Below are 16,774 nucleotides of genomic sequence, written 5' to 3'. Positions count from 1 at the left end.
CCCAGGTTCGCAATAATGGCCTACTGCTGGACGATGATGCCGATGGAGCGACCGTCGTTCGAGCAGCTCCAAATCTGCCTGCAGGACTTCTACGCCCAGCTGACGCGCTACGTCTAGGGATTGCCGAGTCCCGGCCAACGGTTCTACATGTTTCCTACGCCCCGGGCACTATCGTTAAGCTTTAGATTTAGAGTGAAAAACCGATCCTCCGCCACCGCCACAACCGCACCACAGCCCTGCCCGCCCCTGCTGCCCCCCGCCACTGCGCCGGCCGCCCGCGACAGCAACACGCTGCCCAGTGCCCAGGGCGTTTCGTGACACGGGGCGGCACCGTTGGCTGCCATCGGCCATGGACTGCTGCCGCCCACGCTGGCCTGGAGCTCCATGACGGCGCTGGCAACGACAGCCAACGGTGCCAACCGTACGAAGGGTGGTAAAAAAGCTTTCACCAAGGAGCAGGGGCGCAAGGATCATCATCACCATCATCATCACCATCATCAGCAGCAGCATCGTTTTCCGAATTTCCGTACGGTTGGTCCAAGGATTGGGAAGCAGCCGCCGGACATGCACATGCAAACCGGTAATGGTGTTGGTGGTGCTGGTGGTGGCAGGGTGGGATCGCTCGCTGTCCTGAGCCGGAAGGTGCTGGAGGAGATGAGCGAAAGCGTCGAGGATAGTGAGTCGTCGGTCCAACCGTACACTATACCGTACGACTGCCGGTGAACTGTTGGCGAACGCACGGGATATTGAGCGTCGTCTAAGGTGTTTGTGTGTGTGTGAATGTGTGAATATATCGTGCCAAATAATTATGGAAAAGAGTTTGAGGTCGGAAACGGTCGATCGGAGTGTGATCTTGCTCTTGGTCTTGGTCGGATTCGTTCCCGGTTCCTGTTTTTGTTAGTGCTGGTAGAGTTTTTTAAGCTTTTTTCGGGGGAAATTCGCAAGGGAAAGGGGTGGGATTTAGTCAGCGAAAACAGCAATGGGGAAAGAGTTGTAGTAATTAGGTGCTGTAAGTGTGTTAGAACGATCGTTTTCAATCATCTCATAGGGAACGGTTAAGCAACATCATCATCATCATCATAAGAATTCATATCCATTCCGTGCATCGAGAGGAAGGAGAGCTGGGACGAGAGTGTGAAACGAGTGGGAAAGAAGATTATTTAATCGGTAGAAAAGAAGTCGAAATGGAGGGGCGTACGCGTTTCTGCTGTCTCGTTTGCTGTATATAATACCAATTTGATCGTAGTAAGAAATTCGTTTATAACAATAAGGATGAATGGAAGGATGAAAAAAGAAAGAGCAAGACAAGCGACAGGCCGACAGCGCAAGTTTGCAAGTTAAAAGTTATTTATTTTTGCTAGATAGTCGCTAAGCACATCTTTTTTATACAGACGTAACGTAGCAAGAAATTGAGGTCAATGATTAACAAAAAAGGAAGGATAAAAGGAAGTAAGCGATGCGCTCGAATGTCAACACCAATAAATAACTGCAACAGTAAGGTCGGAGAACCATTCTTAACCAATTTGAGAGGAAGAATCGGCCAAACACGCCGTCTCCTCCTTCGTGTAACTGTTTCACGTTATGTACATTTTGTTTATTATTTTAAATCAATCAAAACCATTTGTTGTATCTTCCGCATAAGTCCCCATTTCATCCGGATCCGGATCTTTGTTTCCGGTACAGTTTCTTCGTCATAATTAACCGCTCGACGTATCGTAAACCTGTTATAGAAACTGTCTAGCAAACTACTCCCTGGCATAATAAAGGAAGTATTAAACTGAACTGGCTCTGGTTGAAGTGTTTAATTTATGATAGAAATATAAAAAAATGAATATCACATTGGGAAATTCCGTTGAGGTTTGAATTTCCTACTTTTCAACGAAATGACCCAGGACACAAACCCTGCTGGTATGAATAAGCCTGGACAAAAACCACACAGTTGGTCGACTGTCAATATAACTGGCACAGTGGTCGATCCTCATTCAGAAATTTTGTGTTGTGGTAATTATTATGAAAAGACTTATTGTTTCGATTTGAACTTAAGAAATTTAAATTGTGTATAATTGTGATGAAATTAAAATAAAAAAAAACACCGAAAATACTACTCTTTTACCTGTCAAACGGTTGTGTCAATGTATTGGTGAAATGAACATTGCATGACCTCACCTTTTCACTGTACAAACGTAGATTTGTTATGAAAAGTGCAATTGTTTAGTTTTAGTTCCACACAAATGTATGAAATAAATTAACGATTTCCACTAGTAAAACACGCGCAAACGAATCATTGGTATGAAATATGTTAATGTTATATGCTAACAAACAATTGTCGCTTACCGTTCGCGCACATCTTTCCAGCGATGGACGCCCTGAACACGTACTACAGCAAGGAGGAGTACGTGGAAACAGCTTCCGGCAACAAGGTGAGCCGCCAGACGGTACTGTGCGGCTCGCAAAACATTGTCCTCCACGGGAAAGTGATCGTGCAAAGTGGGGCCATCATCCGTGGTGATTTGGCCGCCGTCCGCACCGGACGGTACTGCGTCATCTCGAAGGGTTCCGTCGTGCGGCCACCGTACAAGCAGTTCAGCAAGGGTGTTGCATTTTTCCCGCTGCAGATCGGCGATCATGTGTTCATTGGCGAGGGAGCCGTCGTTTCAGCGGCATCGATCGGTTCCTACGTTTACATTGGCAAGAATGCTGTGATAGTAAGTGGAACTGTTGGAGTTGCTTTGCTGTGGTACGTTGCTAACTCTGTTGCTTTTTCCTTCCCAAAGGGACGACGATGCATACTGAAGGATAACTGTATCGTGGAGGATGGTGCCGTTGTGCCGCCGGAAACAACAATTGCAAGTTACATGCGTTACACCGCGGACGGAAGGATCGAGGGTGGCCAGGGCAATCCCGATTTTGTGCCCCACGGTATGCTGGATCTGATGATCGAGTTTACCAAATCCTACTACGACCATTTCGTTCCGGCACCCAACTGACGGCAACCTGAACTCTCGGCCGTGCCGAGAGTGCCACGAGTGCAGTGAGCAGGAATGTGCATCACTCCCCCGTTTTCAGCAATTCCACAACTCGTATCATCTGCACTGCGGAAACTGCGGAATCATAACCATTACGAGCGCATAGGCATATATTTATTCACAGCAAGCTAACCAATAAAATCGTGTATCGTTAAGTGAAAATGTTTATTTATCAATAGTGTATAAACCACCCCAGGTCCGTCAGCGCGGGCATTGAAAACACGGAAATTTGTAGGCTTAACTTAAACGGCGATCCAACGGCGGCAGACGACCCCTCCCGGGATAACCTCCCAATGTCGGATTGAGTGGCAGCAGATGAGGAGGTTAGCAGCAACCGCCGGTTCCGGTAACAGCTGCCGGATCACTTCTTGCCCGACTTCTTGATGCCGCCCTGCAGCAGCGGGCCACCCTTGGTAGCCTTCTGTTTTGCCGCTTCGAGCGCTTTCTGCTGTTCCTTCTGCTTCGCCTTGAACGCTGCAGTGTCCTCATCCATCTCGGACTGCTCCTTTTTCGGCGCCTTCAGAGGCTTCTTCTTGCCACCTTCGCGTCCACTCATTGCTGCGGAACGGATTGGAGAGTCGTGGTTTACTCAAACCTTCACGTAAATATGCTTTTGGGTACGTTTTTTGAACAGAAATTTACCTGTTTTTGTTAAGATAGAGAAAATGCCCGAAAATGCGTATGCTTGTGATTTTGACAAGTGCTAATTGTCGTTCCGTAGTTGACAGCTCACGTTGCACGGCGTGCTATTTCCGCGGACATGCTGTTTGACAGTTCGCGGAATTAGAATCCAAATATTTAAAAATGACGGCAATTTTTTCAATGGCCGTTACGAAGCGCAGAAATTTTATGTTTAGCAAATTGCGAACATTTCAGAAAACCATTACTTGACTTACACGTGAATAGAGGAAGGGAGAGGGATTACTACTGTTTATCTAGCTGTTTAGATCCTTGTTTTATTTTCATCATTGACTGGATCGATCATACACAAGTAAATTCTGTAATGAATTATGTTCGCTGTTAGTTTTCTTCTTTTTTTAACCAAGCTATTCCCAGCTCAGTTGTCCTTAATATTTAAGAGCTTTGTTCTCTGTATCTCGTTCTCCTCATCCTTCTAGCTATCCCTAGCTCGAACATCGGGTGCACTGTTCAATAGAGACTGTTCAAAGATGAACCGAGAGGATTTTCTTCTTTTAAAGCTACACAATATAAGTGAATTCAGAATTGTCCCTCGCGCGATCTGGAACTGACCGACCAGGGTGTAGTGTACTGCCCTACTAGCGCTCACAATGGTACATGCGACACAGACCCCGTACCCCTCCACCACATGGGCCTTCGATGCAGTAGTAGCTGCGCGCTTGCATCCATGGTAAGAGAATCAGTTTTTACAGACAGCAGCAACATAAAATCATAATACACACACACAAATTAACATCGACAGAAGTTGCTGAATAGAAAAAGGCGCTGTAAAGTACACTGTCCTAGCACTCCGGGGGGTTCAACGCACATGCAGGAGTGGCTTTCCCGGAGCGAAAAGCGTTTCATTATTATGCCCAGGACAAGCATTGTCGGGTCAAAAGCTAAGAAGCAGCGCAGGATAACACAAGATTTGGGAGTCAAACCATTCTTAAAACAGAGTAACGAAACAGAGTGGCATATGGTGGTGCTCGTCCACACATTTTAAACTATCAAACTATAGTAACAGTCAGTCACACAACAACTCGCGTAGTCCGGGACACTGAACAAAATAAAACAGATTGCCTATGCTCCCTTTTACTCTCTTCCCATCACAGAGGATTGCTGTGCGTCCGTAGCAAAAACGTAGTTCGTAGTCATTTCTGTGAGCGAGTGTATGTGTGTGTTGTGTGTACATTTGTGTCACATTTTCAAAATTCTGCTAAAATCTCAAAACAAAAATCAAACTAAGACAAAACAGACAACCAATATTATTATTCTATAGCTTTTTTGTTGTTCTCTCTCTCTCTCTGTCTGTTCTCGTCTGTCTGCCCTTTACGTTCCACTTCCAACGCGCCTCACGCCTTTTGCTAGCTGCAGTCGCTGCCCCTGCTGCTACTGGCATTGTTTCCGGTTCCGGTGGAATTGTCCATTCAGCATGAGCTATGAGCTGAAGAATTCCACACATCATTTCTACATAGTTCTCTGCATCTCACATCATTATTTCTTTATGTGCGTTCACACACGCACGCACTCTTCCGGGGCCGTTTTTGGCTGTTGTGGATGTGTCTGAGGGTATTTTTACTTTAACGTGTCCCTATTCCGCTCCTTGGCCGAGAGGCTGTGGCTGCACACTGTATGGTTTATCAAGATACATTCGTGTTTATGTTGGTTTGCGTTTTTTACGTCACGTTTGATCGCGCCTATTGCCTCTATTTTCTATTTAAACGTTGCTATCCTTCTTTGTAGGTGTTTTCACAATGGCGCACCTTTGTTCTGTTTTAGAGGAGGAGGGGGATTTTGTATTTTACGTACGCTCAGCTAGGATGTTTGATATTGAAAATACGTGTTTTTGTTTTAGATAACTACACTACTGATTAAAATTATCACTGATCAAGCCAGATAGCTGTAGGTATCCTTTTGTCCTTCCTGACGTTCCAGATATTCTTTCTCTATCAGAATATCGATACATTTCTGTGGGCAAAAAATGAAACATGTGAGGGACACAGACGGGAGCGAAAGCTAGAGGATCCGGCCACTTACCTTTATCACTTGAATCTTCGGCTTAAATCGTGTGGACAGTTGATTCAACACTTCGTTCACGAGCTGCGTGTGGTTGAGCATCTTTCGCATCTTCATGATACGCACGATCGCCGCCTGGATGAGTATCTTACGATCTTCCTCGATGTTTTTATGTGTCGCTTCCTGTTCCACCTTCAGTTCCGACTTCAGCGGGAAGTTTATGTTGATGCGGAGTTTACGGCTGTGTTTACGACAGGGAAATGGCGAAAAATACAAATCAGCAAACGAATGCATCCCTTGCTCACTCACTCGGTTTACTCACTTTTTAAAGTCCTTGTTCAGCTCGATGGTGGAGTCTGGGTGTAGCTTGCCTTCGCCTTCGTAGCAGTTAAGTAGCTTCGTCTTCAGCAAAATTGGAAGCACTTGTATAAGATTTTCATTGTTGATACCTTTTGCAAATAGAAAAAGAAACATATAAATATATACCAAGTCTTTCTGTTCCACAAATCGGAGTCAGCTTCATTTACCAGTGTTTTCTCCCAACTGCTTGATACTCCAGGCCGTTTCTTCGTTGAATTGCAACAGCACGGCCATTTGGAAGGTACTAGCCTGAGTTGGAATTTACAACACGTTCATTAAAAACAAACCGGTAATACAAAATTACATGCTGTACCATACCTGCAGTGTGTATCGCATTCGGAAACAATTCGTAATGAGCTCGCCGCGACACATATTGTACAACCAGTTCAGTTTACGGCCGGAATGTTGCTTGGCGTAGAAATTGTTAAATCGATGGACCGACTGTTCCAGCTGCAAAACGAACAAAATGTCAGTTAGCAATTCCAAAAACTCGACCCATCTTGCCTTTACGCGTACCTCGAAGGGCAGGGAGAATGTAAAGCCCTGGCCGAATGGCCACGATCCGCTCGATAGCACCAGAATGCTGAAATCTATCTCGTTCTGTGTCGTGCTGCGCGTGTCCCGCAGCTTCTCGTGATGCTTCCGGTACTGATCGTTCAGATCCTTCGACACACCGATGTCCTGGAACATCCGCTGCAGTTTGCTGGTGTACTCGAAGCCACAGGCCTGCTTCAGCTTCGATATCATGGACGCTTCCGCATCGTCGCTGGCCGACATGTGTTGGCAAAGCCGTTTCGCCAGCATCTTGCTGTAGAACTTCTGGAACACATCCTTATCTTCGATGTACTTGAACACAACCATCTGCGGTGCAGAAAATGCAATTGAAATGTTTGCGCACACCACACAAACCGCAAAACATTATTCTTCTCCCAAAACCGCCGCTTACCACTTGATTGAGCGTGTCCTCCAGTTCCGCTTCCTCCGGATTTTTACTAGACTTCTTCAGCAGCAAATCACAATACTTAGCCAACAGCTCGGGACTCTTGCTGGCGCTTCTGCTCAGCTCGGTGACGGCGTTTGTGTTGATGAACTTGCCGCAAGCCTTATCGAGCGCTGCCACGAAACCGCTGTCGTTGTTAAAAGCAGTAAGTACTAATGCGTTGTATTTCTTGTGTACTTCCAGAATGGTTTGGACGTAAATTTTCGGGTCCTTTGGGAAGAGAGGGCAAAGCGAGACGAGAGACAAATTAACACATTGAGCATTACACCCTGAAGCGCACTAGCCCCGCTTCACTTACATTTACAGCAGAGTCTCCACATTTCTCTATTGCCGCCAGGCCCTGATTGTGGATGTGAGTTTCTAGAATTTCTTTGAGCTCGAACAGACCGGCCTTGATGCGGGCGACCAGCGAGTACATACGGCCCAGATCCTGGTTCTTGTCCGAGTTCAGCAAGTTCTGGAACTCGGTCCGGAACTGATCGAGATGATTGTGAATCAGCACACGCTCACACTTCTCCGCCAGCCGGTCCAGTGTGCTTTCGTGCAGGTACACCTGTACACGTTTCTGTTCCTCGTTCAGGCGCAGCTCCACCCGCTTCATGTACTCGGTGACGGGATTTTCGCGCAAAAATTCGGCACTCTCGCGCGTGTAGAATCTGCAACGAGAAAGAAGACCAGTCCGCCGTTAGTGCTTGACGACCACACCACACCAAATGAAGCATCAAGATGTCCGCACCGTTCCGTATCCTCCAGGAATATGTTCTCGAAGCTTTCCTTGTACACCGACAGATTCTGACCCTTGGCGTGCGGATCGTCCTCGTTGAGGCCGAGCTCGACGTAGCAGTTGATGACACCGGACACCAGCCGGGAGTTGATCGTCTCCCCATTGCGCTCGCGCTCAATCAGCTTCAGCACGGCGTTCGTCACCTGCTTGTTCAGATGCTTGAACAGGTTGCCGCGCCAGGTCACCAGCGCCAGCTGGTAGATCTCGTACACATCCTTGCGACCCTCCTCACACTCGCGCTTCACCCAGTGTCGGTTCAGGTAGGCGCAGACACCGTTCAGCACCTTGCTCGAGAACTGATACTCCTCCCAGCGCTTGGTGTAGAAGCTCAGCACTTCCTCGTCCATCAGATCGATCCCATTCTGGTGCAACCGCACGAGGTAGTTCTCGAGAAACTCCTTCAACCGTTTGTACAGCTCCTGGCCGACCAGCTGGGCCCCGCCCGGCGGTGCGCTGATGCCTTTTTTCGATATCTTCGACGAGCCCGTGCGCGAGTTGGGCTGCTGGTGGACACTCGTACAGTAATTGTAGACATGTCTGAAAGGGTGGAAATAGGGTCAATTAGACGTGATCAACGCTAAAGTGCATAGCTTGTACATTTAATCAATAAAAGCATAGCTTTGTGGAGTACAAAACAAGTCCGGTGATCGGTCACATCGTGGACAGCACATCATGGACAGGGTACGACCCATTACACCAAGACTACAATGAACGACGACATCTAAAGCTCCCTTAGCATGCCCAACAACCGCAGCCTTTTGTTGTGTCCGGTTCTATTTAGTTGTGCAAACAAATTTCAACTTCCATTGTGCTTCATTCGTACCCCACCGTCGCTTCATTGTTTTGTAATCAGTGCATCATCATCAGCAACAATCGCCGAGCTTTGTCTCGCCATGCCGAAGCGCAAGAATACAGTATGTTGCCTCTTCTGCAGCAACGACGACGACGTATCTTTCAGCGCTGTGTGTTCGACCATCAGCACCAAACCCCGAACGGGCGCTGTTTTGTGTCGTTACAGCGGCAAAATTCCAATCAGGAAAATAGAAACTTTAAAAATAGATCACGACAGTCACTTCTCATACCCCGCCCCTTCCTCTTCCCCCTCGGACAGCGCATTACGCTGGCCGGCAGTGCACTGATCTATAGGGAAATGAAATTCACTTTGATCGTTTGTGCAGCCAGCCAGCGCGCATCAATATGCAACATGAGGGCCGGGCCAACAGTCCTGTCGATCAAGAGCGACAAAAAAGATGCACTCGAGCTGCTGCCGTACGTTGGGTTCAATGCAGCAGCGCTGCTTACCATAGCAACAGACACACGCAGCAAAGAGTAGGCACAATCGCAACAACAGCTTGTGCAGTGACAAACTTTTTTCAACGCCAATTTGACCAATGAAAAAGTAAACTTCTCATAGCGCCGTTCGCCATCGCATTACTGACCATCTTACGGGGCGAAAGGGTTTCCTTCGCTATATCGCGTTGTGTCTTGCGTGGCTGTGACATTTTGTTGTTGTTTTTGTCTGATCCCACCACAATGCACAACATCACACATACTAAGCACTAGGGGGACGACTCTGCTGCTGCAAGCCCAATAGGACGACACAACCGCAAACATCGCAAGCCTCTTCCGCATTGGTAATCTCGTTACGAACTTGTTGTGAGAGACTAGCTTTTTGTTCCTTTGCTTATTTTAGCATCACGAGCACACGGTTGCACTACTCACACACGCATGCACACAAAACAAGTCTGAAGTTTTGAAAGTACCTTCGAGAGCACAAGGGAACGCACTGGGGAGGTTTTGTAGTGGGTAGTTCCACCTACCAATTCCAATTGGATGTGCAATCCTATTGCAATTGGATGTGCAAAAATCTAATTCCAACAACAATACAAAAACAGCATCAACATCAACACGTTCAATACGCAAAACAGCACCAAATATTCGCACCACATTGCTCGCGAGGATTATTGTTTTGCAAATAGCTTTTTTCCCCCACCCCTACTCACTCTTGCTGAGCTTTTTTTTATCTCATGACCGTCCTGTTACAACCACCTCAAGGGGTCAAGGAAACACACGCGGGTGAACGGTTGCTGCTTCATCTCAGTGTTTGCACCATACACATCAACACAACAACACACGCACACACGCACACATGTCTGTGTTTATCCAGCCACAGACACCAAACCAGACAAATGCACCAAGCACGAGCACGGTGTTGTTGACACATTCACACAACATTCATTTCCGGAACAACAATTCGATCGCAGGAAGCGAGCGACGGAGAGCGCGAGACACTGTTGGCACTTCCGGTTGGTGGTGCACTTACGTGTAGAGTTCCATGTAGCGTGCGATGCCCAAACTGAGCTCCCGTTTGTACACCTGCTTTATCCCAGCTTCCAGATCGGTCCATATCTGGGCGAGTGAGTGTCATCACGAAGATGCCGGACGTGGGGGGCAGAAGGTCCATCATGAAAAGAAAGAAACGGTTTTATTAGCCCTTGTTCGATAACCAGATAACTGTTGTTACGCTTACCTCTTCAAGATTAATATTCTTAAGCCCTGTAGCCCCATGGGAGTTTAGTTTAGACATTGGATTAGGGAGAGATCCTTCAATGCTTCCTTCCGTCTACTGCGTGCTGTTGTGTGGTTTCGTCAATTACACGATTACACGAGGTGGGGTGGAAAAAGAATCACTCCAACGTGGTTTATTTACACGAACCAGCCAGGCACAGACCCAGGGCGTTCTGTGTGTTTGTGCGTCGCAGTAGCCATAGCCGTCGTCGTCGTCGTCGTCGTCGTCGGTAGCAGCAGCAACATCATCCAGGAAGAGATAGGGCACATCGTGTCGTGACGATGTGGGTTGGTTGCACACAAAAACAATGGAAAAAATAACAACGTATAAAAAAAGGTAACAGATTAGCCACAGCTGGGAAAGTGGGGACCGAATCTTATCGCTGGCCTTTTTTTTGCATCGTCAGACAACGGAAAAGGGGGTTTAGTTTCATTTTCGCGAGCTTTGCAACAATTCTCTTTTGTTTTGTGCTTCTCACACTATTCCGTCCGTGCGAGGCACTCGGGGCGCTGCTCTTACATCAGTGTCGTTCGCAAGCGCACTATATTTCGTCACTATTTTTCACAGTCGTAGAAGGATTTCCTACGCACCCAACGAAAACTTATGTTCGCACCCAACAAGAAAAAAAAACATCCATCACGGATCACCATCGATAAATTGAAGAGTTTTCCCTTTACCTCCGCACATCCAAGGGGATTCGGAATGTGTGCCTGTGAGTGTTTGTGCGCCGTTGTTTCGAGGGATTGGAGCGCCCCGTCTGGTGTAAGCGGGTTTGTTCGGAGCAATTCGTTGCAAACACACACAATGGGAAGGCGCACATAGTAGGAAAGGGAAAGGCACGAAAGAAAAGAAGAAAAAAACGTCATGTCCTCCTTACCCGTTTCGTCGTAATTATCGACTGATATTTGCTACGCTCTTGGCTGACTGAATGTGGCCACCGCGACTGGGGCCCGTTGGTGTTTCGGGCTGGGGAGCTGTAGCTGGCAACTTCCGTGCACCAGATTAAACACAGTAACGCGAAAGAAAGAAGCCGTTTCGGGTCGAAAGATGACTTTCTTTCAGGTTCGAGCTTAGAGAAATCCAACCATTAAAACTGACAGCCATTAAAAAAAACACTTGAGAGAGCTTGCTGTGGTGTTGCCCGATGCAACTGGCAGCGAAATGCTTTGTGTGGGGAAAACGCTCCATTCGCCCTGCTGGCGGATTGACAGCTTTGGTTGAGTGACCGTGCGCGCGCGAAGGCCCCTGCTGGCAAGCAGCACAACAGGGTGAGTTACGAAATTGGGAGTAGAAATGGAAGTAATAGTGGTTGAAATTTGTGCCACAATAACGCAAATTGCTTATGTAATGTCATCTGTAACACAAATATCAAATTCTTAACAATCTTAATTTCGATGGCTGAACACAAGGACTCTTTATTTGCTCATGCCATCATCGTTTCATCGTCCGATAGTATCGAAGTCTCGTTTTGAACACATCATGATGTGTGTGTTTGCTATTTTAATCATGTTTAGCCGAGTAACGTTAATCATGTAAGATAGAATATAACAATAAGGACCAAGAAGAACACTTTATCTAATTTATTTCGGGAAATCATCTACAGTGGAGCACAGTTTATCTTGGTACCTTTTACCCAGTTGTCCGTTTTTTCCGTGCCGTTGAAAAATGATAGCTCAGAAGATGATATTGCGTTCTGAAGAGGATATTTCAAAAAAAAGGTTATGAGAAAACTTTTATAGCACTATAATTCATGGTACATTTTAAATGTTTCTCATCGGAAAAACATGAAGTTGATAAAAACTGGCTAGGTTTCACCAAAAAATAATATAAATTTCAAAAATAAATAAATAATTTGTGATAAAATAAATACTTTGACTCATTATTCGTGTTATTCCACTATTTGTGCGTAGTCGAGTCTCGATGAGCCCGGATAATCGGTGCTCCACTGTATTTTTTTTTATTATTACGACCAATCTACTGAGTTCTTTATTTTGACATCTCCTAACCTTTTCTTATTAGCAGTCGGAGTCACTCAAGTGTACAGAATAACATCTCGTTATGAAAATAATATTTTTTCATAGGATGAGGATTTTTATAACTTATTCCGATGTATTTTTCCATAATAAATGAAAAATCACAATTGTAGGAACTCATTTTTAAAGTAAGGGGAACTCATCTTTATGTATCAAGAGCCGAATTTTCGATAGGTCGATTTAGTCGATTCAAAATACAGTCATAAAGCTTCCAAAAATATTAAAGTTATTTTCCACAAAACTGATTTCCAAAAATCCATGATTTAATGCCGTGTCAAGTATTTTCTTCCACGCCACCGTAAACCATTTATGCCAACCGGGTCGCCTTTCCGAAGCAACGGTAACTCATTCCGCCAGCTGTCAAACGATTTGGTACGTCGCGGTGAATTGGTGAATTTCAGCAGCGACCCCAGGCGAAACTGCCAAAAGTTGTTCTTGTGTTTGGTACGGGGAATTAACGTTTGTAACATCGCGTTTTTTTTACAACCAGAAGAAACCGCATCCCAAGACATACGCGGCAAGCGCGTGAACAGCATAATCATTGCAATAGAGCTCAATCGAAAGTTGTGCTGTCGGTTCGGTACGGCCGCTGTGAAGGCGAAGAGACAGCAGAGAAGCGACTGGATTGCGCCGGAAGAGGCATCAACGCTCCGTTTTATCGCCGCGTAAACAAACTCGACGACAGGCAAGCAGCAGCACGCGCGATGGTGGCGTCCAAAAAGTCCTTCGAGATAGGGGATTTGGTGTTTGCCAAAGTAAAGGGCTACCCACCCTGGCCAGCGAAGGTAAGCCAGCGCAAGGGACAACTCGCTCCACACCGCACAGCGTTGTGTGTGCACTGTGTGCACGATCCGCGTATACCCAAGCTCAATGGTCAGTGTAACTTACTGCTTCGATATCTTTTCTTTTCCGCCATAAAAATGCGACACCACCTCAACCCCCGGGGACAGGTCACGCGGATCGAAAAGAACAAATACAATGTCTACTTCTACGGAACGGGTGAAACGTAAGTAGGCTTGGGGATAGATAATGCTGTGCGAGGCAGCGGAAGTGCCGGCGGGCGGTGTGCGTACGGCGCCATTTATGTAAGATGTGGCACTCACGGCGGATTTTTCCTGCCCGTTCCATTTTAGCGCCAACATCAAGAAGGAGGACCTGTTCGCGTACGAAACGTCGAAGGAGAAGTTTGCGACGGAAAAAATCATGAAACGGAAGGGCTTCAAGGAAGCAATGCTACAGATTGAATCCGCCCTGAGCGGTGACGATCCAAGCCCTGTAAGTGTGAGTGTGTCATGATGTTGGTTTAGAAGGGTTAGAGCAACAGGAGGCGCGTGGGTGGAGCGGGTGGAGGTTAGTAAGAGCAGTTGTGTGTCGGTTTCGGCGCGGTGAAAAATGAATTTTCTTGCGCCATGCTGTTGCTCAGTTGGGGTTTTCATCAATCAGTGATGGTGCGGGAGGAATTATTCGTGTGTTTCAACCACCTGCTTCACGCAAAACGGCCTCTCTGTGCGATGGACAAATCACGCACGAAAATGCTATCGTTTTCTTTCTCTCTTAGCTTGCGTTTGACGTTGCGGCGGTACAATCGGGGATCGATGATATGGCGGAATCGAAAGAAATGTCAATGTCCGCTGCCGAGGCAAGTAAAGTAGAAACGGGGTTGACTTGGCATCAAGATTTCGCTAATCTGTGTGCCGTTTTGGTGCCATTTTCTAATCTGATGACTCTTCCATCACATTCCAGACCACCTTCGATGAGTCGCACGTGTCGGCGAACTCTACCGTGTACAACACAAGCAATGTGAAGCAGGAAGTCATAGACAAACAGTATGGCAATGAGAACGCCAGCACACCCCAGATGGCTCAAATTAAATCGAATGCAAATGTAAAATCCACTGGCGCAAAGAAAACTGCCGCCAACGCCGCCGCCGCGCACGCAACCAATAATGGAGCGCAGAAAAAGTCGGACGACGCGACAACCGTGTCGCCACAGCAGCAGGACAACAGCGGCGGCGAAACGAAGGAAGTCACCAGCCGAAGGGGTAGAGTAATAAAGCAGAAAAGGTTTATGGATGGAGATGACGAGGACAGTGGCACTGGGGCAGGAGCGCCGCCAAAGAAGAAAGCGATGACTCTTGCACCGGCGAAAGCGAAGGAGGCGGCTACCCCTGCTGCGACCAAGAAGCTGAACCCGTTCGGTATGGTGGGGGGAATGGGGGGGAATTATTTTCCAAACAAATCACAAAACTCAAGACTCATTGTTTGCACTCTTTTGCAGAAAAAATCGCCGATGAGCGGCTATACCTGTTGAAGCTCGAGCGGCAACTGGTGGAACTGAATCTGGATATAAAATCGTCGGTGAAGCTGAATTGTGCCGATCCGGAACGATGCGTCAAGCTGATGGAACAGTATGAAAGTAAGTGTCGGGGAAAAAAAGGCCGGCTCGGCCAACATTGCAGATCTCAGTTCAACGACCGTGTCCTTTTCGTCCTAGATTTGAGCGTTACTTCGACGATCCTGAAGAAAAATCCCAACTGCGTCGAAACGATGAAGAGGTTACGAAAGTACGTCGGCAATGCGAAAGCATGGAACATGGACGACAAAGAGAAGCTTCAGTTCGATTTCCAAGCGCAGCAAATTCGAAACAAGGCAGAACAGATATATTCTCGCTTTAAAGTACGCTCAACGATAACGCTGTGTGCAAGCATCGTTTATTAATCACCTTCTTTTCACCGAATTAGGAGATTTTGGGAATGACGGACAGCAGAATGCCTTTCTGGGAGTGGTTCCGGCAGGAGGTAACCAAGTTCGAGGAGGCGGCGAAGAACTTGACGACCGAGGAACTTTTTATGCTCGTTGACGAGAAAGGTAACGTATGAATAACGCTTCCCTTTCTATTATTGTGACATTCTAATGTTGCTTTGATGCTTTTTTGTACCGTCTCATTGAAGAATTAATTCAAGACGGCCAACAACAACTCACCGAACCGGCCAATGCCACTACGGAGCTAAACGAGACGACCAATAACGACCCGTCACCGGCAGCTGAAGGTTGTGCGGAAGAGGGATTGGAAGCTCCGGCACCAGCTGAAGCAAGTGCGGAGAAACTGGAAGACTAGAAACGGCGAGGTGCTTGTATAGCGGATCTATCAACCAATATCCACACAAACACAAACACACACACACACCTCTCGACACGCAAGAGCCTAGGTTATTTAAGCAAATTATGAATTATCATTAGTCTATGGTGGTCCTGAATCAGAGCGATTATCAAGCCGTCGATTGTTAGATTTGATTGTTTCTTGACACTCTATATATCGCTACGAATCCTGTTTTCGTAGCTTTTAGTATATTCTGTTTTCGGGCTCATTGCTGTGCGGCACTGTGTGGGCGAGCAGAAAAAAACGGTTAATGGCGCGACGGTACGCGTCTGCCATCCCATGTGCAAGCTTTCCTAGTTCATTTTATGTCCCGCTGCCTGCACCATAGACTTTTCTTAACTTTTTTTTTTCTTTTAAACACTTAAGTATTTTAAAAATGTTTTCCCAATTCGATATAAAACGTGTAAATTGGTCGCGAAAATACTATTTTTTAGCTACGGCTCTGGAGCTGTGGGAACATGTTGAAGATTGTATGGAAAGGAAGCTCATTTCTGTTTTTGATCGCCGAAAGAGCCCTCAAACGAACACAGTTTACCATCCATCCTAGATGTGCATGCTCTTGAGCATGTTCCATCAACCTGAATGGGTCGTTGTTTATCAAAGACCTTTTCTTCCACGGGGGGTGATTTGATTTCTTACACTGATGTGCGGTTGTAAAAGAGCGCTCAGAAAACAGCATAAGTTCTCTTATTCAAGCGCTTTCGACACAACACGCGTCGAAGGAGGAAAACACATCAGTGCCACCCATAGGTAGCTGACATGGCACTCAAACGTGTTAACACAACGTGTACAATAAACACAAATAATTAGGACACCCACACCCACAAATACACACACACACACACACACACACACACACACACAGAGAAACATCATGTAATGAATGAAAGTCAAACAATAGACTGGTAAGCACTCTATCCCACAACTCACAAACCACAGTAAAGCAATGCAAATGAGAGATGTACATGCTCAGAACGCTTTCGAACGCTATCTTGGGCGAGAAGACGGGGGAAAACGATCTGGAAACGTGGACACACACACACACACTAACTAAAAGCGTGTTGATTAAGTTACTTTATGAAATAAATGCTACACAAAAGTTTTGAGACGAGAAGAGCATACGAATTTAGCGGAGAGACTATTTTT

The 16,774-nt window shown here is 46.5% G+C and overlaps 5 protein-coding genes across 7 annotated transcripts in view; 3 read left to right on the top strand and 2 right to left on the bottom strand.

Annotated features, from left to right (window-relative positions):
* LOC121596102 (tyrosine-protein kinase Dnt-like) overlaps positions 1-1,782 on the top strand; it is an 83,376-nt gene extending 81,594 nt beyond the window's left edge. The window contains exon 6 of the mRNA XM_041920748.1: positions 6-1,782. Within this exon, the coding sequence (XP_041776682.1) occupies positions 6-117 (112 nt within the window). The 3' untranslated portion in view covers positions 118-1,782. The remainder of the gene's footprint in view (positions 1-5) is intronic.
* A 374-nt stretch (positions 1,783-2,156) lies between these two features.
* Positions 2,157-3,181, top strand: LOC121597532 (dynactin subunit 5). The gene is made up of 3 exons (XM_041923354.1): positions 2,157-2,287; positions 2,356-2,705; positions 2,775-3,181. Exons 2-3 carry the CDS (start codon positions 2,358-2,360, stop codon positions 2,985-2,987), a joined length of 561 nt encoding a protein of 186 aa, XP_041779288.1. The 5' UTR covers positions 2,157-2,287; positions 2,356-2,357; the 3' UTR covers positions 2,988-3,181.
* Positions 3,168-3,785, bottom strand: LOC121597533 (translation machinery-associated protein 7 homolog). Its single transcript, XM_041923355.1, has 2 exons — positions 3,669-3,785; positions 3,168-3,584 (listed from the first exon to the last, which is right to left on the bottom strand). The coding sequence occupies exon 2, from the start codon at positions 3,580-3,582 to the stop codon at positions 3,388-3,390; it is 195 nt and encodes a 64-aa protein (XP_041779289.1). The 5' UTR covers positions 3,583-3,584; positions 3,669-3,785; the 3' UTR covers positions 3,168-3,387.
* Positions 3,786-3,951: 166 nt separating this feature from the next.
* LOC121596303 (cullin-1) lies at positions 3,952-11,582 on the bottom strand. 2 transcript variants are annotated; one of them, XM_041921122.1, is made up of 12 exons: positions 11,314-11,582; positions 10,398-10,608; positions 10,191-10,276; positions 7,820-8,404; positions 7,382-7,739; positions 7,030-7,293; positions 6,600-6,944; positions 6,402-6,533; positions 6,251-6,332; positions 6,046-6,172; positions 5,745-5,964; positions 3,952-5,675 (listed from the first exon to the last, which is right to left on the bottom strand). In XM_041921122.1, the coding sequence occupies exons 2-12, from the start codon at positions 10,452-10,454 to the stop codon at positions 5,595-5,597; spliced, it is 2,337 nt and encodes a 778-aa protein (XP_041777056.1). In that variant the 5' UTR covers positions 10,455-10,608; positions 11,314-11,582; the 3' UTR covers positions 3,952-5,594. The 2 variants fall into 2 exon arrangements, with proteins under 2 accessions (XP_041777056.1, XP_041777057.1); XM_041921123.1 differs by lacking the exon at positions 11,314-11,582 and adding an exon at positions 11,114-11,243.
* Positions 11,583-12,850: 1,268 nt separating this feature from the next.
* On the top strand, positions 12,851-16,734 carry LOC121595401 (hepatoma-derived growth factor-related protein 2-like). Of its 2 annotated transcripts, none has more exons than XM_041919342.1 (9): positions 12,851-13,254; positions 13,420-13,475; positions 13,603-13,750; positions 14,028-14,108; positions 14,213-14,666; positions 14,747-14,884; positions 14,963-15,144; positions 15,210-15,336; positions 15,420-16,734. In XM_041919342.1, the coding sequence occupies exons 1-9, from the start codon at positions 13,174-13,176 to the stop codon at positions 15,584-15,586; spliced, it is 1,434 nt and encodes a 477-aa protein (XP_041775276.1). In that variant the 5' UTR covers positions 12,851-13,173; the 3' UTR covers positions 15,587-16,734. The 2 variants fall into 2 exon arrangements, with proteins under 2 accessions (XP_041775276.1, XP_041775277.1); XM_041919343.1 differs by having other exon boundaries at positions 12,852-13,254; positions 13,603-13,744.
* Positions 16,735-16,774: the final 40 nt, after the last annotated feature.

This window comes from Anopheles merus, chromosome 3R (assembly GCF_017562075.2).
Source record: "Anopheles merus strain MAF chromosome 3R, AmerM5.1, whole genome shotgun sequence".
NCBI lineage: Eukaryota > Metazoa > Arthropoda > Insecta > Diptera > Culicidae > Anopheles > Anopheles merus.
This window is presented reverse-complemented; position numbering and strand designations above follow the sequence as displayed.

Coding starts and splice junctions, on each gene's coding strand:
- LOC121596303 (XM_041921122.1), bottom strand. CDS start 10,454: ATGTCTAAACTAAACTCCCATGGGGCTACAGGGCTTAAGAATATTAAT. Junction 10,277..10,397: donor AGAATATTAATCTTGAAGAG/GTAAGCGTAACA, acceptor TCACTCGCCCAG/ATATGGACCGATCTGGAAGC. Junction 5,965..6,045: donor CTGAACAAGGACTTTAAAAA/GTGAGTAAACCG, acceptor TCGTAAACACAG/CCGTAAACTCCGCATCAACA.
- LOC121597532 (XM_041923354.1), top strand. CDS start 2,358: ATGGACGCCCTGAACACGTACTACAGCAAGGAGGAGTACGTGGAAACA. Junction 2,706..2,774: donor TTGGCAAGAATGCTGTGATA/GTAAGTGGAACT, acceptor TCCTTCCCAAAG/GGACGACGATGCATACTGAA.
- LOC121595401 (XM_041919342.1), top strand. CDS start 13,174: ATGGTGGCGTCCAAAAAGTCCTTCGAGATAGGGGATTTGGTGTTTGCC. Junction 13,255..13,419: donor ACCCACCCTGGCCAGCGAAG/GTAAGCCAGCGC, acceptor CCCCGGGGACAG/GTCACGCGGATCGAAAAGAA. Junction 13,476..13,602: donor TTCTACGGAACGGGTGAAAC/GTAAGTAGGCTT, acceptor GTTCCATTTTAG/CGCCAACATCAAGAAGGAGG.
- LOC121597533 (XM_041923355.1), bottom strand. CDS start 3,582: ATGAGTGGACGCGAAGGTGGCAAGAAGAAGCCTCTGAAGGCGCCGAAA.